Source organism: Caloenas nicobarica, chromosome Z, assembly GCF_036013445.1.
Source record: "Caloenas nicobarica isolate bCalNic1 chromosome Z, bCalNic1.hap1, whole genome shotgun sequence".
NCBI classification, from domain to species: domain Eukaryota; kingdom Metazoa; phylum Chordata; class Aves; order Columbiformes; family Columbidae; genus Caloenas; species Caloenas nicobarica.
This window is the reverse complement of record NC_088284.1, coordinates 106253157-106278130: the sequence shown is the minus strand read 5'-3', so window position 1 is coordinate 106278130 and position 24974 is coordinate 106253157. Positions and strand designations below refer to the sequence as shown.

General features: G+C 45.1%; 1 protein-coding gene across 1 annotated transcript; it reads left to right on the top strand.

The window, feature by feature from the left end:
• Positions 1-13782: 13782 nt before the first annotated feature.
• Positions 13783-21507, top strand: LOC136002155 (cytochrome P450 2J2-like). Its single transcript, XM_065656988.1, has 9 exons — positions 13783-13989; positions 15429-15591; positions 16228-16368; positions 17996-18156; positions 18928-19104; positions 19654-19795; positions 19957-20144; positions 20730-20868; positions 21329-21507. The coding sequence occupies exons 1-9, from the start codon at positions 13783-13785 to the stop codon at positions 21505-21507; spliced, it is 1497 nt and encodes a 498-aa protein (XP_065513060.1).
• Positions 21508-24974: the final 3467 nt, after the last annotated feature.

Below are 24974 nucleotides of genomic sequence, written 5' to 3'. Positions count from 1 at the left end.
GCAATAATATACAACTAACAGACAGACTATATTCAGGGGTCTGCTTACATGATGTAGAGATTGGGACTCAGATCCATCCTGTGAAAGTAAACAGTTTTAAAACCATTTTTAATGAAGTTGCATCTTCCAAGACATGAGACCCTATGAACTTCACTGGAGAGGTTTTTTGATGTCATAGCTCTGTAGGTAAAGCATAGCCCTGAAAGTCAGGAAGTTTGTGTTCTCCCAGCTCAATGGTGATTTTGCTGCATGGACAAGTAACTTCATTTCACATACCATGTTTATGCATTCGGTCTTCCTTTAACCCATCATAGTCTTTCATTTGGCTTCGTAGTCCTCCAGACCAGCTAGTGAGCAGCTAACCTGTGCCAGCCAGGGTGTGGACATTGAAGCTCCTGCCCTGCATAATGGATTCATTTGGATCTGATTCGATCAGTTTTATGTAGCTGGGTATACACATGGCTCTTAAAACCAAGGGATCTGAGCTCTTTTCTGGGATTTGTGACTTCCTTTGTTTGCTACATCTTGTTTTTTTGGCAAATCAGAGTGCATGCTAAGTATGTGCTAATACACAGACGGAATGACAATATACTATCAGAGATTATTTTACTCCTTTCTCATGGTCCATTTTATGGGATTTAGACACTATAGACTAACCAAGACAAGAGGTATTCAGATTACTTAATATTCACTAAGGAGATCGATTTGGGGTTTTTTGGTTTCATTTTGTTTGGTGAGGTTTTTTCCTATAAATAATTTTCTTTTTTGCATTTAGGCATGTTGGAAAAGGAAAATTATCTATTCCATAATTATAGCCTTATCTGTGATCTAGTTTGAGTTCTCTGAAAATTGTCTCAGCTTTCAGAAATGTCTGTTGTGGAGAAAACATACCATTACAGCTGTTCTGCAGTATTTAAAGGGCAGAATCACCTAAACTATTGCTCCCCTGACTTCTGTTTCCCATGAATGAAAAATATCTTACAGAGAGAATATTGCTGATAACCGAACACAGGGCAGAATTGTTGCTTGTTCCCTATTCTCGAACAGCGATGCACCGAAAATAGAAACAGCTGCCTGTTTCAATTGGGTGAAATTTGAATAATGTTGCTGTGCTTGAAATAAAATGGGAAAACCATGTGGAGTGAGAGGTTTGATCTGGTAGGTACAAATAAGACCCAATTTCAGAATCCTGGGGTAGGTATACTTCTAGATTTCTCATTACCCAAAATTCAAGAACATTTGAATCTGGGGTTCTAGCTGCTGCTTATAAAGACAGAAACATCGACACAGAGGTTCACACGAGGCTGCTCAGTGAGTAGTCCCGCCAGCAGATGCTGGTGATAGACAGATGTAGCAGACCAGTGATTACCATATGAACTCTATGAGATTTTAGACCAAGAAAGGGAGGGATGTTATTCTTCCTTAACTCTGTTCCTTGGAATGATTGTACAGGTTCTAATAGAATTTGCTGAAATTAGTAGAATTTTTCCAAGAGTTAAAGTTTTAAAGTGCCAGCAAATCAAGAGCACCTACGGACTGTAATTCTTAGGAATGATACATATCTCTCATAAGAAACATACAGGAAAGAAGCCCCAAAATCCTGGCCCCTCCATGATGCTCTCTGCACCACAGATGTTGGACCAGCATCAGGTCTCCAGCACACAGCAGAGCTGTTATTTAGTAGAAGAATACTTCTGAAACAACCACACTGAAAGCAATTTCTGCACATGAACTGGATAAACGAAACGATTTAGGTCTTGCAGTTGCCAAGTATGTTCAAAGACCCGGGTCGCGCTGTATGCCCGATCACCACGGTTGTCCAACGTGGGGCCATCACACTGGTGCTCACAGCTGTGCTCTGTAGGAGACAACAGCGTGAACGGGAAGCAGGGTTGCAGTCCTGTTGCAGTGCTGTGTTGGGGTGAATTTGTTCCTCCAGGACTGTCTGAAAGGCTTTGGAGGATCCTTCTTGTTTGGTTTGTTGTCAGCTCCTGGGACCACACCTCTGTTGCTCCCATCCTTCTGTTCCTCTCGGTCTCTGTGGGTCCCTGAGGCCTCCCAAAGGCTGTCCCCTGCAACATTTACACCTTTCACATACTTGGGCTCGTTTGTCACATCCCCCGATTTACTCGTTGCACGCTGATGCATATTTACTAATTCTAACATTTCCTCGTTAGTCATTCCCTCCAGGCCCATTAATCACTATAAATTCCCAAACGAGAGGCTGCAGTACATCATTCCTTCCAACAGACAGCTGACACGTAGTAATTAGGCAGCTGAACATAAAAATAATGAGGCTGAGGCTCCTGCAGATCTCCTTCCCCCTCTCGGCACCTCGAGGGCAGCCTCTTTGCAGCACACGCGGCCCCGCACGCCGCCGCTTGCACCGTGGCTGCACAAGCTGCTCTCCAACGCGGATGTGCCCGTTTCCCTCTCTTTATCCCCAAAACCTGCTCTCTGATCCATTGAAGAGATACTTGAGCATTTAGCTTTGTGACTTCTGGTGGTGTTCTTCCATGCATCACATCAACCTAGACACTGAATTATTTAATCTCTCTGCCTTGCCTGTTTCCCTGTCGTGTGGGGACTGGTCCAGTTCCTGTTGTTCATCTCTACCTGCTGCTCCAGAAAATCCTTGTGCCAAGCTGCCCTGCCAGTTTGCCGCAGACTCTCTAGCTCAGAGCACACTCCTGGAAATAATGCATCTTTTCACAATGGCTTTACACCCTGAAATAAATAGCACGATTCAGGCATTGGTTTGACTGCCGTGTGCAATGCAAAAAAGGTCTGAGAGACCAAAAAGCTCTTTGTATCCAGCCTAATTTTCCTATTTTCTTGTATTCTCCCTCCTCTGCACAGTAAGGGAGCAGCTCTGCAGTCTTTTTTTTTTTTCCTTTCTTTTTTTTTGTTTGGCCAGAATGCTTTGTGGTGATCACTTTTGTTTGCTGCAGAAATACCCTGGAAATGGAGTGCCCATGGAGAGGGACACAGCACCATCCGCTCCAAATTACACTTCTGTGTCCAGCATTGCTGGCCAAACTGGAGTTAATGAGAGGTAGGAAGAAACTTCCCCTGTAGCTCTTTTTTTTCTCCTGCTCCTTGCTGAAGGAACGTGTCTTGGCTGCATTTGGCTTAAATAGACCCTTGATCCGCTTTGTTTATGGTAATTTCTTTATTCCTGTGAGAGAGAGAGGGAAGGCAGCACCAAACTGATATTGTTCTGGGACTGCAGATGGGCAGATGGTTTGAAAAAATGATTGCAAGATTTCACTTGCACTCTGGGCCTGTCTTTCACATTGGGGTGCAAAGACCAAGTTTTGTCTTCTGTCACCGGCAACCTAATTTAGATTGCCTAAAACTTGAAATCAGCTTGAAGACAAATCCCCAAGGTCAACAACACCACAGATTTGGAGGTTAAGGAATTGAGGTTAAGAACTGACAAACGAGGATGTCGAGACAAGATTATGGAAATGAGGATCTGTAGCAAATTCTCTCGTTTCCCCCTTGTAACCTATTAATGACATTAGCACCCGTCTTTGACAGTCCCTCCTCGAAGGGCAACTTACTTCCTCAGTAAAGATGCTTTTATGAGTCCCAGAAACACGCACAGGAAAACATATGGGCAAATCAAATCTGCTAAGACCCAGATATGGGACATAGTCCTTAAAAGCCCTATGTCGACTTAAAAGAAATGACCTGAAAGAAGGAGGTGAGCAAAACACAGTTGGCAGGTGGGTCCCCACAGCTATATCCCCATCCTCGTCCCTGCGCTGAAAGCAAACATTCTTTTTTACCTCCGTGCTGCAGAATGCATTCAGTTAAAAATTCAGTCTTCGCATCTCCCCAGTGAGCTGGAGCACTTCTGCTCTCTCTTCTCACAGCTGCAAAAGCTGCGATTCAGAGGGATTAAAGCCAAGATCATAAACCAATACCTATTAACGTGGCCTGCCCAGCTCAAATCACTTATCTCCTGAGCCCTTGGAGTAAGTTAGCATTTTGGGTAATGTGTTTTTGTTGTTGCTAATGCAAGTCACTGCTCAGAGGTTGCTGAAGTCATCTACTCCAGGAAAGGTTTTTGGATACCTGGTCCGTGGCCGGAAATTTTTGCCATAAGTATCTCACCCGTCTTCACCTAGGAACAGTGTGTGAAGCATGGGCTGGATTATTTCTGCAGGATTCTTTGACTAAAACACAAGACCCACATTTTCCTGCAAGGTTGTGTCTCATCTCATGCGTTGTAGCTTGGTTGCTGCAAGTGAGGTTTCCTCCTGAAATCGGTGTAGCACAAGACTTTTCCTCACTGTTTTTCTCCTGATCTTCCCCAGAGAGCTGACCAAGGACAGCTGGATGGGTAGGAGATATTTAATGGAGCTGGCTTTAGTTGCCTATGAAGTTGGTGCACCGAGCCACAGGGTTCACTCCTCTTCTTGTCTGTAGCATTTTTCTACCAGTGTTAGTGAGGTCAGGCCCATTTCTTTCTCGTGATTAGATGACAGAAAGCAAAGTGAACATGTTCCTTTTCTTTAATATATTAACCAGTGATGGCTAACGAAAAGCTGAAAGATATGCTTTAACTGTAAAGTAAGATATAGCCTATATAGACAGTAAAGTATCCATGTGGATGGAGGCATTAAGTATAGATAAATAATGTACATGGCTGTTTGAGAAGCACCTCATTCACCTGCGTAAAACACCTGCCATCCTATTGATCTCAGATGTATGAATTTATGGCCTTGTTATGAATTTTATGGTGCTTCAGCTCCCTAACATTGAAGCATTCATTCAAAGTAGCTATAGCTTTACGAATAGATTTTTTTTTTCAGAAATAGTTTTTCCATCTGTTTGTTCCATTTTCCCATCTGTTCCTCCAGCCTCATAGTCTTGTTCAACCTGTTTACTAAGATTGCCTTAAAGTGAATATATATATATATATATATTTTTTTTTCCCCCAGGACAATTGTTTCCTTCATATTGGTTTGATTTGTGGTTAAACTGCCTTTCTGAACTACTCTGGGCACTTTTTCTGCTGATCCATTTACCTTTCCAATATGTGCTTTAATCCATCAACATGACCTTTAAAGATACAACTTTAAAGTCACAAGGAGTTCTTGTCTGGTGCACGGTGATCGCTGCAGCACGGCTGGACCTGTGGGCAGATCCTGGTGAGGAAGCCAGCGTGCCCATGGATGGTGTCCAGGTGGGTACCACAAAGGTGGGCGACACCAGAGTATTCCCTGTAGCGCTGCTCTCAGTCAATAGGATGACTCAATTTGGGCATGTTGCTTTTTTGCTACACCAAAGTAGAACTTGCTGCTACCAGAAGATGCAGGGTAGTAGACAGCCCAACTATTGCTCTTTGCCACCACACCTGCCCTCCACCATGATGCTGTTCAGTCACCTGTACAGGGGCATTTTCCTCCAGTGTGACCCAGGTGGTGTTCAATGGCTAGACATCTTTTAAAAAAGAGTTATCAGGCAATCCAGAAGCACAAGAACATTGTGGTAGGAAGCACATACATTTAAAATGAAGAATTAATTACCGCCAAATAATCTGCCTGTTCTCAGTAGAGGCCTCCACTGAAGATGGTCTTGCAGTACTTCCCAAGGGTTCCCTTCACTGGAGAACCTGTAGTAGCTTCTGAGTAGTTACCAGATAGAGACTAAGGTACCCAAGGCAGTCCCCAGCCTGTATTTGACCAATCTGGAAAAAATTCGCAGGAATCACCAGCCACTATTTTATTACACTTAGATCAGAAGCTGGACTGGGTTTGTCTGTGTAATTGGCTGAGAGACACAAGTAAGTGCCGTTCAAGAAGCGATCATTTCTGCCACAAAGAAAGCACGAATCTGCGTCTCTCCAGGCCGCCCAAAAAGTGATCTTTGATTTGTCAAAATAATCCTTTATACAGGGCAATCAGGAGCTTGGAAGATAGCCAAAATGTGTTAATCTACACTTCATAAATTTATTTTTTTTTTTATGTAAGGAGGGGGGAAGCTAATAATAAGCTTGTAAATCATGTAGTTAATTTTGAAGAAAAATGCTTTGGGAAAGTTTCTAGCTTTCTGCAAGGCATTTTGTTTTTATTCCTTCTGTCTCCACAGGACCTTTGCCTTCTACCGTTTGCTAGCAGGAGGAAGATTGGAAAAATCCTACTGATCTGTCATCGCAAGGGACGATTGTGGAGTGCTTTCATTGTTACCCTTCTCCTTCTGGTAGAATAAGGTCAGACTCTCCCTTTAGCTAAAGACAAGGCATCATCTTTTTCGTTCCAGATATGCTGAGCTATTTGTAAACAACGAGGGCTTTTGTTGTATTCAACATAAAGTTCAACACTCTGTTGTGTGTTCGTGAGACTTTGAAAGCTGCTGTGCTGCACCTTCCAGGTAAAAGGGCTCACGGAAAGTCTTTGGGGCAAAGGAGACCATAACTCCTGTTTCCATGCAGGAGGACATCCCCAGGATTCATAGCAGCCATTGGCCTTCTAGACTAAATGCAACATCTACTTCTTTTAAAGGTTTGTAATTAACAAGACCGTCTTGCTAAGACGTGTGCACAGTGAGGGGGGAGCAGCCTTTTGCAGCAGCCCCTCCTCTTGGTCTTGGTGGTGGCTTTACTTTAGAGTGGTCTTCTGGCCACTTGGAGCTAAGCAGAAATGAGCTGTAAATTTATTTCCAAGTTCAAGTTTTTGGGCCACGGGGTTGTAGGGACAAGAGGCTGGTCCTGCATGTTTGACAGCAAGTTCAAGGCTTTACCTTCCAGCTCAGCATAGTTCGTTAGAAAGTTTATCCATTACCAACCTGTATTGGTTTGGTTCCCTTTGTTCCCAGAAAACAAAGGCCCTGTGTTCACAGCTAAATCCCCCTATACAAGCATTTCCTTTAACTGAACAAAAAGCCTGCTAAATAAGAACATTTCTCCCTCTGGGTAATGATGCATTCCCCCGTGCTCATGGTATGTGATATTCCCTTAGTTCACTTTCTTTGCTACTTTTTACAGTTCGGTTTCCATATGCTGCTGCTCATGTGTGGTGCCAATGCTGTTGGTGATGAATTTCTTGCAGCGTTGACTTGAGCTATGTCTCTGAAGTAGTAATTTTCTGTCTCCCCAGTATTTAGCTGAGTACATAGTCTCCAAGACATTTCACCAGGCATCCATCAGCAATGAGTTCGAGCTAAGCAAGATGCTACCCTGTTCCAGAGGCCGAGCAAATCACATGCCTATGTGGTAACTAATTATTTCTATTGGCTAATTGTTTTTTAATTTGTCTGTTTTATAGGTAAACAGATTTATCTTAGGAAGGCAAAGTTAATAATGATGCTGGGTTTTATTCATTGCCTTCCTTCAGAGACTGAAAGGCTGAATACTGAAATAGATGTGATTTAGCTGTTCAGAGAAGTCGCTTGATTTTCATACCCAGGCAGGATTGTTGGAAAAGATTGGGAAAGCCTGGAAAAATTGTCGAGCCTCCTAACAGGACTCCATAAATGGATGACATGAGCCATGTGGTCTCCAGCCTCCAACTCATCATCAACCTCCCCATTTAAAACGGAACATTTTAAATTGGCAAACTCCCTGGAGAAGCTGATTTCTGGTACAAGGAGCCCACCATATAGGACCCCACATTCAGACAACTCATGAACATCAGTCATTTGTGGTATTCAACTCAACCTCATGATCCTGGATGCAAATCCTGAGCATGGGCATCTCGCATCTCATTATGCCATTTGTACATTTTGGTTGTGTTGCAGAAGCACACAGAGCTGTCTCAGAGCACACAAGGCAGGGATCAAGAAGATGCAAAAACCAGTTCTTGACCCAAAATGTTTATGGCTGAAATACCAGGAGGGTGGATGGAAGCACAGGAGACGGAAGTGCACTTCTCGCTGGTACAATTTAGCTGCAATCAAGATTGAAGGAGTGGGAACCCTGAAAAGCTCTTCCTGGCTTACAAAATAAGGAAATAAATTCAGCAAGTTAAAATTCTTGAAGGGAGATGTCATATGTGCATGCTGCAGGGTAAGACCATGGGCAGATAGCACTCTTTGGGTGATATCCTTACCCGCAGTTCTCCTGCACATTTTTTGAACGTGCTTTTAAAGAAATCTGGGTCTTGAAAACAAAAAGCTATGTCTAGAGATATTCAGGAGTGGCAGTGGCTGCCTTTAATTTAGCATGGCCAACCTTGGAGACCTGAACCAATGCGAGTACTGCCACACGCTCAGCAGCGTCCATACATAACGGTCCTACACAGGGTGCAAGTTTGGGTGCCTCATTGCTGAGTTTTCTGCTTTGGAAGGACTCTTCTTCTTTTTCTTTCTACCACTGCAAAAAAAGAGCTGCTTTCAGTGGCAGTTTTACCAGGTTTTCCTGCCTGAGTGGGAAAGGGATGAAGACCTTTACCTGCCGATGGCTGCCAGGCAGGGGACACCACAAAGGAAACAGGACCTATGCGTCTGGCGGTGGCTTTTTCGGCTGGGTTTCGGTTTGCCTGCCGGGCTGGGGTTGCAGCTGGCTGGCCTGATCTCCTTCCCTCCCACCGGCTCTCGCTGAGAGCAGAACATGCCTTCTCCTGCTGATTCCTGCTTGCCATATTGATTGCAGCAGGGTATAATGGAGACAAGTCAGGCAGAAAGCCAGCCACCCTTGGGAATGATTAAAGAGCAAGAAAAAAGGATGGAAGTGAAGAAAAACAGGCTGATACTTAGGACGTGGTGGATTTGGAGCAAATTGTGCCCCTTTCTCCACTCCAACCCAGCCTGGTGCCCAGGACAGTGCAGTAGCACCGCTTTTTCAGCTCTGCCATTGTATGGACCCCCATGTACATGGGGAACAAAATCCCCAGAACGTGCACAATATCCCTATTGTGCATGGATTTGCAGACTGATTATTCAGAGCGTAGCCAAGGAAAGGTAAGGCTATGACCCATTGTTTTCCTGCGATCAATTGAATACTGTCATTTGCATTTAAAACACTCCGAATTCGCACTGTCAATATGCCAAACAGCTGCTCGGGCTTTTCAGCATTCCGTGGTGACAATCACACTATCGTACATCATTGGCACCAGGATTTGCAATACTCTCAGTGTCAAAATTTTGTGGGCTTTTTTTTTAAGAAAAAAAAAATCCCCCCCCCAATACCCAAACCTGTGAAAAATCCGTTTTTAAAATGATGGCGTTCGACGCTGCTAAGCAGGCCTTCACAGATGCCAACATATCAAAATTCATCTCTTTTCTTCCTCTCATACAATTAAAAGGTAGTTAAGAAAGAGGCTGTTCCTGATAGATCCACCTTCTGTTTTCTCCTTTGTATGCGTATTATTCATTAGCAGTCTAATAAGAGTTTCAAAATGCTCTGTGCCTCTGCCAGCAGGGCATATGTATGTAGACATGTGCTTGTGACAGATAAGTACATAAACAGCATATTGGCACCAGAAAGACATCTGTGCCTAGAAAAATGCTTGTGATATGTACATAAATGACATTTTAGCTCTAGTCAAGTCCTTGTGGCTTTGAGAGGAATATGTGACTGTACTCTTCTCTGTGAATACTGAAAAGGTGCATCTTAGAGAGGATTTTAGAGGTTTGCGGAGAGTCGGAGGCAGAGCTGGGATGCGGGATGCCGCCCCGTGCGAACAGCCGCGGTTGCAGCCCCGGCTCTGCCAGGTCGCGGCAGACGGTGCCGGAGTCTTGCTGGGGGCATCGTGGGCGGCTGCCACCGACAACACAGCGAGTGCGGCCACTTCGGGGGGGAGCACCCGGCACCCCCAGCATCCAATTCCATACGTCTGGATGGGGTCTGCCATGCGGGGCGGCGTGGGGCTGGCAAAGGCGGTGCAGCTCCTGGCTGTGAAGGGAATATAAATCTTGGCCCAGACCAAAAAGTCAGGGGGTGGTCGGGGGTCTGAGGGCACAGGGAGTGCTCCCTGCAGCGCTTTCTGCTACCTGTATTTAATTACCCAGCTGACAAATCTGAATGCAATCCCTTCACTACCGCTGTCTTCTACAGCAGAAAAGGGACATTTTGATCTGTTACAGAAGGCCACCGAGCATCCTGTCTTCTGGGATCTTTTCTGGATTGCACAATGGGATGCTGTAGTTCCACTTGCACCACTTGGCTTAGGCTGTGATGCCTCAGTTTACCCATTCATGGTGACAGTTGCTTGCCTTATAGCTTTAATTAGTGCTGGAAACGTTGTGGCCAGGAGGTGAGAGGTCTTTTGGAGTCCCAGGAAAACCCAGAGAATATTCGCATCTAGACTTGGGTAGAAGAGAGAGAAGATGCAAAATTGAAGGCACTTTAGTATTCACTATGCATGCACGACAGTAAATATGGACTTGGCTCCCTGATTTGAGGGCTTAGAGTCAGACCCTCAGAGACAGTTGAGGCCCAAGCTTCCATGGGGAGCACTTATATCCCAGTGAAATAACCCCAAGCAGGGAACTCAGGCTTAAGGACTGGATTCAAACATGTAATTCCTGAGCTTGTTCTGGGAGGTACGGGTGCCCCAGCACTTTCCGTTCCTCACCTTCTGCAATTACAAATCTGCTGTAGGTTTCATTTGATCCAGTAGAGCAAATCCTAAAAGGAAATGAGTGTCCAAAGCTGCCATTGCCTCCGGGTCCATCATGACTTACTTGGGCTGGATTAACTGGTGGCTACACCTGTGTGGATGCCCTCCAGGACATGGTCTTAACACACACATTGTGGTGGTGGCTGCTGTTCACTAGCTTGCCCATGGTGAAAACGGCATCGTTCCTTTTGGTCTGACATAAGGAGGAAAAAAGCAGCAAAATATCCCTTGGTGTAAATCAGGACGGGTCCTTGGACTTTGCTGGAGCCTGTTGGTTGATGTGACCTGAGCACACAGCTCCCTGGGTGGGTGGGGATCTCACACCTCCAACGTGGTGGATAGAACCGCAGTGGTGGATGAGCTGTTACTTGCCTGAAAAAAAAGTGTTTGTGGGGGGAAAACGGCTCCATTCATTCTCATTTTGCATGTGATTTTTCCTACATATGTTTCTAATCATTAAGAAATTCTGTAGCTTAAATAATGCTCTGAAAGTACGGTAACTGTTGGACTACATTCTGTTGTAACCTTATTGAATTTCGCTTCTCTGGAAAAAATAATGGGATAGTATATCTTGAAAAACAAATGGTAATTGCGTTTTTAACAGAATGTTTCTCTTTGTGTTTCAAAACCTTCTGCACACAGTTAGACATCTAGCCAGGGAAGAAGGTACAAAGCATATGGGCCAATTTCTGTCTGTTGGCTGTTCAAGATGCCTTAATATTCAAGCAGTGATGTGTCTGTGTCCATGCAATATGGCACAATATATCTACGTAGTATCCATGAGCTCAGGTGAGGTGGCCAGAAAGTTGTGTACTGGGGTCAGAAGAGGTATTCAAGGAGGAACTGTGGAAGGTAGGTTTATCCTGCTCCCTATTAGATGTGTGGGTGTACATCCTTATCACATGTTAATTCACTTTTTGGCTATTTTGACCACAGAAGGCTGATGTTCTGTGTTCGTGGCCGGAGGCACAGCTTCATCTTCCAGGTGACCAGGATCTTGCAACTAAGGGTCTGGTAGAAATTGCAAAAATAGAAATTGCCCAACACCTTTGTACTGCCCATGCGCTGCAGAAATATGAATTCCCCAGTGCTTTGGGGATTTTTGCATCACCATGTGCTGAGAACCGATTTGATTAAAGCCTGAGACCCAAAACAGCATCATCGCAATGCAGTTTGGTAACATGCTGGTGTTACTGTCTACCGAGGTTAGGAGAGCCCTGGTAATAACTGGAATGCTCTTTCCTAATTTTTAGTAAATCTGGCATGTTAAGGACTTTGTGATGAGATGTATTTGGACATCTGAAGCTTCAAGGCAAAGTAATAGGCTTGAGGCTTCTGACTGACAAGACACATGTGAGTACATGCAAAATGTGCTTCTCCTGCTAAAAATAACATTTCTCCTGTCAACCACGATGCATCCACCCCCACAACACCACCCAGAAGAACACATTAACACCTTGGCTTTGCACGTAGCCCGATTCACAGCAGCCACAAGTGGTAGAGGGATCTGCACTCTGTGCACGCTGACAAATCATATGGCATCGCGAAGAACAGAGGAGTGAAACTGGGCTAGCAGAAGTTGACGCCTTATCATCACAGTCCCTTTGAGCATGCTGTAGGCTGACACCTCCACCAACCGAGTCATCTCCCTGATGCCAGGATGAAGAGCACGAGCCCACTATCCTGATTTAGCCTCTGGGAAGGGAAGCTTGGCTTCTCACACTGGGAAGGGTGGAATAGGTGTGTTGGTGCAATTGGTACAGGAGCATCACGGCTGCACTGGCACGGGGACAAGCAAAGTGTGTCCAACCACCGCTGCCCACAGTTGTGCTACAGCGACATGTAAAATGTAAGTTATACACCAGTGATGTGAGATTTTTCTTCCGTTACTGCACCCCCATTTGGTGTCTTAATTCCATCCAGAAAGCTGTAAGTAATATTTCAAACCAAGAAGAGTTGGGTTGCAGGTGGGTATTACCCTTAAGGAGGACTCACTCAATGACGAAGGTACAGCTCTGTGATACAGGCTGTGTGCACTTCTGCTGGAACTGCAGTCACCAAGGTGAGGAAAGACATGGACAGCAAAGCTTGTAAAAGAGGTGAAAGACGAGAATACCACGGCTTTTTCCCAATTGTTGTTTCCTATGAAAATTTGCCTTTTTTTTTTTCCTGAAAAACTGAAGCTTTCTGAAAAATGTTGAAGACAGTGAAAATTTACCGAATTTGCCATTCTTTGAACTTCTCACCATAACTTCTAGGCAAATAATTTGAAAAATCATTACTGACAGTTTTGCTTTGGTATAAATTCAGATTGTTTACGAAGTAAATCTCTTAAAAAAGAGTTGGATACAAGTTGTGGATAAAATATTGGCAGGTGATGCGAGGTTGATCGTGGTTGCAGAGGTCACTGTTGGTCCACTCCTGCCTTCCCACGGGACAACGTGAAGCTTTATTCAAAGGCGATTTTCAGAAAACCCAGGAGATTTAAATGCATAAGTTCCAATCTCTCCTTTATCTGGCAAGCGCATGAGCCTACATTCTCACTCTCGATATTAAGCTCCTTTAACTCTCGTTTAAGGGGCTGGGCAGAGCCCTGGGCTCTCGCAGTGCTTCCCTTGTTTGAACTTCACCTAATGACTGGCAAAGCCAGGCTTTGATGGGCACTGAAGCATCCAGCCCTTAACAGATGATGCTTAGTGCTTAACAGGATCAGCCCCTCGGATGGTGCCCATCACCTCAGATGCCTTACCGTTTTTTAAATTATGCAACGCCCACCATATGTAATTAGCCAAGTAAGCTGCTTTCACCTAACCTCAACTGTGTGTAATGCTCGTAATCCCAGCTAGGTGTCTGTATAAAGGAGCTCCTTGTTACAGGCAGAAGGGAGGAATATTATTCCATGTGAAAATTAGGGAGTTCACAGAAATGTAAAGATAAAGGCTTGCAAGATTCCTTTTGTTTGGCGAAACATTTGAGGTTTTGGGGTGGTTTTTGGAGGTCCCGGTGTTTAAACTTAGTTATTCGGCAGCTGGTCTAGCACTAGCTTACATGAGAAAGCAGCTCGCCCGTGGCAAGTCCTGTCCCCAGTAAGCTATTGTCATTTTATCTTCTTTTGTTTTCTTTCCAGTTCCTTCTTATTCCTGCTTTAGCAAAATTAACACCAGCATCAAGTCCCCTCCTTGGATGAAAGTTCGTGAGTTCATCAGCCAAGATGGAGCTTCAGTTTTGGCCTCATTTGGTTTCTCTCTTGGAAAAGCTGAATGGCTGGATGCTCTTGGTCCTTCTGGTCACGTTTCTTTTGATTATTGACCTTGTGAAAAAGAGACGTCCCAGGAATTTCCCTCCAGGGCCACAGCTCTTTCCTCTCATGGGAACCTATGTGGACTTTAAGCAGCCCCTCCACCTTGCACTGCTGAAGGTAAGAGCTCCATGGACATTTCTCCTACAAACAATATTTTATCTCTTCAGTGACTTTTGTCACCTAACCTGGAAAGCAAGAGCAGCCTTTGAAGAACTAGCTGTACAATAACCATGTATGACAGATGGCCATGCATGGTTTTAGCTCTTCCTATCACCTCGAATTCCATGGGAGTAGAAAGGTCCAATGGGAAAGAAGCTCGTAATGGAGGAAGACCTACGTGTTCCTCTTGTTTCTTCCCATCTGACCGTGACCATTTTCTGCTGGAGCCCAGGAAGGGTTTGGAGCAGCTGGGCCAGGCAGGGGCGGGGATGGCAACTGCTATGTGAGAAACGAGCTATTTGGACTGTGAACATCACCTCTGGAAATGGTATTGTCATTGTCTCTGCTCAGAGGCCAACTATTTGCACAATTATATCTGAAATGGATATTTAAGACTCTGATTTAACCATCTCTGTGGCTTCTGTGTCACAAAAAGAGGCAATGATTGCAATGGAAAGGTTTCTAGAGCTTCAACTGCCACCAAAGACAATCAAAGGAAGATATTTTATAAGTGCTGAATAGGCTTCTCCGGCAAAGTGGAAGGAAAAGTTTTTACTTGCTGATTGCGAATATCCTTTCTGGTGTCTCTTCATCCCCTGCTTTTAGTTAGCAGGCTGACACCAGCCTATCTACCCTGGGTTTCGCAGGCCATGAGCACAGGTACGGGTGTCCCCTAGGGGAGCCCTTGGGGAAGGCTGGGGCCTGAGCTCCTTGGCAGAGTGAGGCCCAAGGGATGATGTGGTTACCCTTTGCTCTTACACATCAGGGAGTTGAATGATTCCCAGGAGACACTAATGCCAGCAAAGTCCATGCAAGGAAAATGGCTGTAATTTAGCCAGAAATGCATTCAGCCTTAAAATCAGAAGTTGGTTTCTAGTCATCAGCAGTTGGAGCCACTTGGTAAATGGGATAGCTGGAGCAAGAAACCACACTACTTTAGACACAAAATTGATGAAAGGGATTATTTGTTGTGCTTTGCCCTCAGCAGCAAGAGCCTGGGCATGGTGACCCAGGTGGTGCCTTCACCTCTTGTACCCTTCCTGGAAAGAAAAGGGATGGAGCAGATGCCCATCACTTACGAAGCAAGTAATGTCCTTGTTACAAGTTAAATTGATGCAGCTGCCTGGTGAAACCCAGGTCATACCTGCTAACAAATAGAAGCAAACCACCTCTCCTGTACCACCACAGCTCTCTAGCTTTTTTTACACCATCTCCAGCCTTCATGGAATAGTTTAGATTGGATGGGACCTGCAGACTTGGGCTTGGGTTTTTCTTAGGTCCTCTTGCTCCAAGCAGGACTAAATTCAAAGTTAAATGCCATTGCTTGAGGTCTTGTCCAGGTGAGTTTTGAAAATCTCTATCTTCCTGTTCTCAGAGGGTGATGAATTCTCTTTCAGCTTGTCAGTCGGTATGGGAACATCTTCAGCGTGCAGTTTGGAAGTCTGACTTTTGTGGTAATCAATGGGTACCAAATGGTGAGAGAAGCTCTTGTCCACCAAGCTGAAATATTTGCAGATCGGCCAAATATTCCACTTCTCCAAGAAATATTTAGAGGCTTTGGTAAGCACAGATCCCAAAACTTTGGTACCATTTTTTTTCATCTATTTGCAGTGATAACAATTAGAATTAGAGAAACAGGCTGAATTCAACCCTTGGTAACTCCACTCATAAAAGTTTGCACAGAAGAAGGCAGGAACTTAATTCAGTCTAATAATCTCACAGGTGTACATTTAAATCTCTCTGGGCTTTAGGGATGATGTTGGGATCAAAGTCAGATCTTGATGAAAGAGGAGGAATAAATGCAAGCTGCCCAGGGATCGTTGAAGAGTTTTCCCCTTGGTTTTAATGTGTCCGTTTTCTCTTCCAGTTGCATAGAGCTCCAGAGACAGGGTACGGTGCTCCTGCCTGCAGCTCTGCCAACAGTGTGATAGTACTTATAGTATTTTGGCTTACACCTTGTTTTCCCACGCAAAGTGACAAAGTAGCAGATTAAAGCAAATCCATAAAGCTAGATCTTTAGCATAAGCCAATTACTCTTGAATTTTAATGCCTAGGCAAAGCTGTAGTTTTTCAATGACTATGAGGTGAGCTTGCTCTGATTTGCAGTTTTTATTCAAGATGAGTGGCCATTTCTAAATCTTGTCACTCCAACGTGACACAGAGTGAGGTTCGTTCACTTGTTTTTTCCACCTACAGGGCTCATATCATCAAATGGGCATATATGGAGGCAACAGAGAAAGTTCACTTTAGCAACACTGAAAAGCATCGCTGTAAGTTTTGAGGAAAAAGTGCAAGAGGAGAGCCGGTACCTTGTGGAGACGATTGAGGAGGAGAAAGGTGGGTGGTTAAGCACCGTGCCCAAAGCTTCCAGCTAAATGTACAACGAGAAATAAAACTCCGACGCAGCTCCTAACAAGCAAAACATTTCCGTAGTTGCTCAAATCTCTCTTGTACTTCCAGACTGCGCCTTTTAGCACTTATTTTAGACCTCAGGACTACTATTTTAATTCTTCCTTATTAATATTAAGCAAATACATGTTAGGTGTTTATTAAAACTTGCATGTTTATATGGCTAAGAAAGTCTTTCCTGTGTTCCGTGAAGGAATCAGTGCAGCTCTCCTGCTTCAGGCATATATGCTCAGAGGCTGAGTTAACCTCTGCTTGTCCTTTGTTTTGAAAAGTATTTTAAAACTTGTTTAGTCAGGCTTTTCTTTTGTATCGTGCACAGATGAAGTGTGTGCCTCGCTCTTTTATGGTCCAGCTTTTAAAAACTGCCAGAGGGATATTAGTAAGAATAATTTGTATGTTGGTACATGGGTGATGTTGCACTTCAGCTTTAAATAGAAGCAGATGGGGTTTAGCTAATTGTATGGAGCTATATATAGTAAACAAGAAAGATCTAAATAGGAATCGTGAAATTATATACTGAACTTGCTCCATTTTAATTGCCGTTGCACTGAACAGGCCAAATACTTCATGTTGCCAATTGATTATAGTCCTTTATAGTCCTAATCAATAAACTAATTAAGCTGCTGGTTTGTGCCTTTCTTCCCATTAGTAATGACAAATAGTGATCATGTCCATCACTCTAGTATCTGAGCAGCAGCCCAGTTTAATTACTTTATTGAAGAGAGGAGAGATCAGCAGTGTGGAGTGTCTTGCATTTCAAAGCGATGCTCCCCAGCGTACTGACAGCTGCTCAGGGCTGGACTGGGTTCGTTACTGACGTTAGTCTCTCATACCATGGCATGTAGCTCTCCAGGCTGCCTCAGTATCCACCAGGAGATGGTGGTGTCTCCTCAACAGCTCTCCCAAGGAATGCACATGTGACAAACGTCGCACCACACTTTGCTGTTTCAGGAGCTACATGCATCACATCTATGGGGTATATGAGCTATTGATGGATTTTATAGGTGGCTGCAAAGACTTGCAATCCTCACCCTCTCCCCTCTCTCCCATTCTCCTTGATTTCTTTGTGGTGGACAGTTAAAGGCCAGTGCAGTGGCATTTCTGCAGTGTGTTAGTCCTGAGCTCCCTGCCCCAGGCCAAGCTTTGAGGGACCCTCTACTGATGTCTGAAATTTGCACCAAAACCTTGTTGGAGCATGTAAACCCGACAGCCATGGCATGACATCCTGCTGGTTGTTTTCCCTGGAAAACAGTTCAAACCCTGCTTTGGCAGCTCTGTGCTGATGTCAGTGTCTGCCAGTAGCCTTGGCTGGAGATGGGAGGGGATGTCCTCGGAGAAAGGATGTTGTGCCACACAACGTCCAACCTCCAGCAGGATGACGGAGGTGATGGGGGTGGTGGGGACCCCAGGACATGGGGTGAAGCATCACCCTGGGTGAAAAAGAGACAAGGTCTCACCCCAACTTCACAACTGTTGATCTGGCAGAGAATATGGTTTTGACCAATATTTTACAGAAAAAAAAAAGTAAACTTGTCTTTCATTTTCTTTCCTCCAGGACAACCATTTGATCCTCATTACAAAATAAATAGTGCTGTTTCAAACATCATCTGTTCCATAACTTTTGGGAACCGTTTCGAATACCATGACAACCGTTTCCAGGAATTGCTGCACTCACTGGCTGAAACGCTGCTGCTCATCGGAAGTTTCTGGGGCCAGGTAAAGCCAGTCGGATGCTTTTCTAGCTTCAGCTACATGTAAGAGCTCAGAAACAGGAGTTTCTAAGGCACCGATGTTTTGCTTTTCCCTGTAGAAAAAGAGTCACGTTATAAGGGAAGTTACTGTGAGTACTGTTTTACATTAGACTGGGTTTATACACAAAATCCATCAGGAAAGCAAGGAAGGAAGTTAAAAGTATTGAGGCACATGGAGAAAAAACATCGCAGTATTGTAAAACCAATCTTATGCCGGATGTAACCGAAGAGCAAGGGAAGAACCTTTAAAATATCCATGTTTCTACAAAAAGAGTCAATTAATAGCACTTTCAGTGAAAATTCCATTCTTTTCCCCCATCCCTTTTGCAACTAGTTTTTCAAATAATGTTTTTCAGTTAGGTGGATTTGGGAACAGACTGCACATAGCTTCTGCATGGGCACACAGCATGGGCCACGTCTGATGTCTGTCCCCCGCACAGACCCCAGCACTAAGGGGCTCCTCTGCATCCACACTGATTTATGACTCTGGCGGCTACCTCACATGACTTGACGGATTTGACCACCCAGTATTAGAGAACTTTATCAGCGGAAAACATCTGGCCAATTCTTATCTTGTTTGTACTTGTTTACATCAGTGTAACTAAATCAGCCTTTGCAGCATAACTGATTTTTTCCTAGTAGCAAGCAGAGCTAATAAATTGTACTATCATCTCAACTGTGACACATGCTTTCTTTTTAATTCAAGAAATGCTCTTTTGCTCTGATTTCTCACCAGTTGTATAATGCTTTTCCTTCGATCATGAGGTGGCTACCAGGACCCTTTAGGAAAATCTTCAGGCACTGGGAGAAACTTGAATATTTTGTGAAGGAAGTGATCGCAAAGCACAAAGAAGATTTGGACCAGTCCGAGGCAGGAGATTATATTGACTGTTACCTGAAAGAAATAGAAAAAGTAAGAGAGAAATATCTGCAGTCACCTAAAGCTTAACCCAAGAAATGAGCAGATGAGACTCAAAGCTGTTTTGTCAGAGGAGCCTGCGTCTCCCCTGTTGCCTTCTCCTCCCTACCTCTTCCACATCAAACTTTTAGCAACAACAGGAGCCCGATCACTTTGAAAACACACAGATCTTGTTTTCATTTGAAAGTATTTACACTTTGTCTCTTCAATTTCTCATTCTGTCACATGGCGTAGGAGGGCTCTCAGGGAATGTGTTCACGTTTCTATGAGAGCTCGCAGGCGTGTGTTTGCTATTGTGAAACTTCACATTTAAAAACGCTACCTGCTTTCAAAAGTCACTCAATAGCAAACGGTGTCTTTCAAAGCATTTCACAGGGCTTGAAATTCAATGAAAGTAAGGGGTAGAAATTCCAAGTCCAGGGGTGGTGGATGATAAACCATTAATAGCAGCAGGACGACTTATGAATGGATAGTTGTGGATTGGGTTCTTGAAAGCATCTCCTCCATAATAAGAGTTTTCATGGCCATTTTTTCTTCCCCAAGTTTAAGGATGACACCGACTCGTATTTTCATGAGGAAAACTTGCTGTGTTCCACCCTGGACCTCTTCCTAACTGGGACGGAGACAACGGCAACCGCCATCCGCTGGGCTCTGCTCTACATGGCCACGTACCCCCACATTCAGGGTAGGACCACGATGGGTCCTTCATTAAGCCCAAAACCAGATAAGTGAAACTCAGAAAACAGAGTTATTTCCAGCTTTACCACATGTTGGACATGCCTATGCCCCAGTTTTCTTACTGGGAACATTTTGAGCACAGGCCTTTTTATTTCTCTCTTTCCATAGAGAAAGTGCAGCTCGAAATTGATTCGGTGATCGGCCAGTCCCGCCAGCCCACCATGGCCGACAAGGAGAACATGCCGTACACCAGCGCAGTGCTGAGCGAGGTCCTGCGGATGGGCAATGTTGTGCCACTGGGGGTGCCCAGGATGTCCACCAGTGACACCACCCTGGCCGGCTTCCACGTGCCCAAAGTACGTGGAGACCACCAGCTTCTCCCTTGTCCCACCAGAGCAGGATCTTCATGGCCCAAGTCCCACATCTCACCTGGAGGGGAACTAACCAGCAGGATTTTGTGGAGATACCACAGTTATGTAGAAAATACAAGGTCTCCTGACAGACGCCGTAGGGGTGTTATGGGTCTCACCTCCTTATGGAGGAGAATTATGAGATCCTACAGCGTTGGTCATAGCTTTCAGTTGTACAAGGCTTATCCCTTAAATTTTATACAAGATGCCTTCCGGGCATTATGGGGATAGAGGGACAAGAAACATAGGAAGGTATTTTGGGTTTGTTAATTCCACAGAGTATTAAAAATCATCTTTTAAAAGTAGAATTTGATACAACCCAGGTAACAGGTTCTGCAATTATAAAAGCACAGAAGTGAACAATCTGATGGCCTTCACCCTCATTTAATTACATACCTTAGGAAGTAACATTTTGCCCTTAAAAAAAAAGTAGTTTACATTTTGTGTGGAACAGAGCTAATAATACACTAGTCTGACAACACATCGGCTCTTTTGCATCACGTAATCGCTCGTTTTCTCCACCTCTTGCAGGGCACCACCCTGATGACCAGCCTGACTTCGATAATGTTTGACAAAAATGTGTGGGAGACTCCAGACACCTTTAATCCTGAACATTTCCTGGAAAACGGCCAGTACAGGAGGCGGGAGGCTTTTCTGCCCTTCTCTGCAGGTAGGATGATGGATGAGGAGATGGTTTTCCTCTTCGCAATGTTTTTTTTGTTTCCCAAGACACCCCCTCCAGAATAGGGGGTACAGCTCCTTGTCTGGCTTTCAGCCCATCCCCACAGTGAAAATCCCAGTAACAGTTAATACTGACTGCTCAGAGCAGGAGGGAAATCAATTTGTTATCACAGGATGAAAAAATAAGGCTTTTTCCTCTTGTGCAAGCTGCAGAAATGTTTTTTTTCACTGAGTTTCCTGTCTTCGTCTATCCGAACAGCCATTGTAGTTTGCTCAGCAGTAAACTTCTGGGGAAGGTTTCTGCAAGATGTGTGGGTGAACATTGCCACCTAACCTTTCAAGAAAGAAAAGCTCTTGCAGCCTGTGCAATGCCTTGTGTGCACGAGGAGCGTGAGAGGTGGTTCGAGCTCACTTAAGAGTCTGTTAGGTTATTTTTGCTTTTTTTCCAGGCAAGCGGTCTTGTCCTGGGGAGCAGCTCGCCAGAACCGAGCTCTTCATCTTCTTCACAGCCCTCCTGCAGAAGTTCACCTTCCAGGCACCATCGGAGGCCGCGCTGACCTTTGCCTTCACGCTCAGCCTCACGCGCTGCCCCAAGCCCTTCCAGATCTGCGCACTGCCTCGCGACTGAGGCCAGCGTGAGGCTGCCCCACCTCAGCCCTCCTGCTTCAGCCCTCCACAAGCTGGAAAGTGCCCGTTCTCCCGCCCACCCCACAGAGCTTGGGCCGAAATGGTGGGTCACAGATGTCTAGCGCTGGTGGGAAGGGCACACCGCAATGAGGACAACCCTCAGGGCTCTTCCCTTCACCTCCTGCCTCTTCCCCTCTATCAGTTTGACAGAATGCATGAATTTAAAAGCCTTATTACTTAATTTCTGCCATTAGCAACTCCCAGGAAGGTGCCTGCCAGCTGCAAATCCATGGGCACAGTGGGGTCCACAGTGACTCTTCTATAGGGGAATGTGTCCACCACCCAGAGACCATTTAGCAACCCCTAAACCCCAATGCCACAGCAGCCCAAATGGCCATGGGCTGTGTTTGCTGAGGTGTCCCTGGTCAGTGGGGGCAGGTGGCCTTGGACCTACAAACTCTGGGTTTGTGCCTCAGCACCAATTGGGACTTCCAGGTGGCTACGGCTGATCCTGAGCTGCAGGCGGCCTGAGGTTCTGTGTGGTTTATGCTCCCTGCATGACCATCTTGCTACTTTGCAATGAAAATATTAATATCTAAGCTGAGATCATTGTAGCAGCAACTTGCCTTTTTATCTCATAAGTAAATGGAAATTTTAATTAGGAGGCTCCAGAGTAGTAGAAGCTGCTTCTACCGAAGGCTGACCCAAGTGGGATGGATGGCACAAGGACCTGTGCTTCCAGGAGGTCTCGAATGGCTACAAAAATGCAGTATTGCAATTGTATGGTCAGGAAAAGTTTATCCAAAAAGGTTTGTGCTAGTAAAATACAAAAATGGAAAGTTGCAAAAAAATAATTGCATGGGGTTGCTCAGGAGGAGTTTAACCAAAGCCCAACAGAATGAGAAGCAGGAGAGAGTGCTGGAAGGGTCATAGAATCAGAATGTCCTGAGTTGGAAGGGACCCACAAGGATCATCAAGTCCAACTCCTGTCCCTGCACAGGACAACCCCACAGTTCACACCGTGTGTCTGAGGACGTTGTCCAGTCTCTTCTTGAATACTGTCAGGCTTGAGGCCGTGACACCTCCCTGGGGAGCCTGTTCCAGTGTCCAGCACCCTCTGGGTGAAGAACCTTTTCCTAATGTCCAACCTAAACCTTTCCTGCCACATCTTCCTGCCATTCCCTCGGGTTTGTTTAGTGATCGTTGATCACTGAAGAGAAAAGTTTGGCGCCTGCCCCTCCTGCTCCCCTTGTGAGGAAGCTGTAGCCACCATGATGTCTTCTCTCAGTCTCCTCCAAACTGAACAAACCCAGTGACTTTAGCCGCTCCTCATACGGCTTCCCCTCCAAACCCTTCACCAACTTTGTAGTCTCTTCTGGACACTCTCCAGGGGCTTCCTGTCTTTTTTATCCTGTGTCCCCAAGCCTGCACACAGTGAATGCTCCAGGTGAGGCCGCCCCAGTGCAGAGCAGAGCGGGACAATCCCCTCCCTGCCCGGCTGGCCGTGCTGTGCTGGATGCACTCCAGGGTTGTGCCCACAGCCGCTCACCGCCGGCTGTCAGGAAGGAAGCAGCTGCATGAGGGCTTTGCGGTGGGAAGTCAGGAGCTCGCTGCTTCCCCTCTACATCTGGCAGAGGTTTGTGACTGTGCACGATGGGCATGTCCATAGCGTGGGGCCGAGGAGGTGGGTCAGGGCAGGGCCCCCTCTGTGATGGAGACACTGCATCTGCCCATACTGGAGTCTCTTTGGAAAATAGTTAAATATACAACTTGTAGAGAATTTTTGCATTTATTTGACCAAGCACTAATACTTAGAAATGCCATCTCCTGTGTGCTTTTGTTTGGAATATAGTCACAGCACAGATATTTAATTCTTCTCGCCTTTCATAAGTGACTTTTCTATGTGCACATGTGAAGGATACTGAATAGTTAACAGGAAAACAGGATTAAATCAAGTTCATTTCCACCGGCTTTAGCCTCCCTCTCTGGCAATAACCGCCTTTGCTGCGATACAAAGCAGTCGCTGTGCAGTGGCAGATTTATGCCACATGGGAGAGTCCTCTGCACGTCACATCCCTGCCGCGCCAGGCACATGGATTCAGTCAATGAGCCGCCCTTCTAACTGATCTTTTTAATCCTGTTGCATTTTTAATTAATGTTTTGCAGTTAGAAGCTCACAGATATTTTTTCTTTTTAAAAGAGAAAACCTAAAAGATCTGTAGACTTTTTTTTTCACCTACGAAGTTTTCAAAACCATTCAGGACTAGGCACTGGTTTCTCTCCATTATTTTGTTTGCTCTGGTGTACTTCTGACCTCTGGTATGTGGCTACAGCTTGTATTACTTGCATGGCCTTAGCAAACAAATGTCAATCTGTTCCCTCTTCCATTTCAAATTTGCCTTTCACTGCTACTTCAGTGTTTCCTTCCCTACTCGTGGAATAAATGGTTGAAATCTCCTCCTTTTTCTTTTTTTTTTAAATCGTTAGATTAGAAAAAAACAACACCACCACCAATTGGAAATGTAATGATTGCATACTATAGAAGCAGGAGGTATTAAATTGTTTATTTTGTGAGTGGAGCATCTCTTTTGAGTGAAGGGGAACAGATAATTCTGTGCAGGCTCACACCAGAGTGTGCTTGAAGGCCAGAGACAAAAAGAGAAAATCTCCTCTAAAACAGTTTTTCTTTAATGTCTGCAATAAAACAGCGGTTTAACTTTTTCAGTTTACTCAAGTGTAAGGGTTATGCAGCAGATTCGCTCTTGCATATATGGCATTGCTGCTGCATCTCGGTGCCTTGTCTCAGCACTGGACCACCCCAGCAGCCACAACCGATGTCCCTGAAAGACAGAAAATGAACCCAAATCATGCCCTGGAGCACGAGGTGGCAGCTGATGACTGCAAACGGCTGCAGAGCTGCATGGTGCAAAGGCAAAGTGCTGCTGCGAATGCCCCTGCTTCTTTCGCAATAAAACACACCACGTAAGTTGAAACAAAATGTGGTCTACGTGCATGATGACTGCCTGTCCCAAAGCCACTCTTAGATGGGAAAACTCAGCACAACCCGTTACCAGCTACCACTGAAGGGTCACAGCCTGCAGAGCCAGGCATCTGCTTTGCCTTTTCAGCCTCTGCTTTTGCTTCCTCGCACTTTGGGGATGACTTCAGCGCAGGCTGCGGACTCAGAAGGTGGTGGGAAGGGACGGCAGGACAGCTCAGAGCACAACAACCTCATGGCCAAAGCGAGTTGCTCTGCTTGTACTTGTCTGCACAGACCAGGAAATGATGGTGATCAGAAAATGCTGCAGACCCTGGACGGCTGTTTACTTCATCCACATACGAACCGGATGCAATGGAATGAAACTTGTGCCTAGGATTTTCTGAAAGGTTTGCGCAACCTTATCTCAGATGTTCTGCTGACTTGGGGCTTGGTTGATGACTATTTGTACTACTGAATGAACCTGCAAA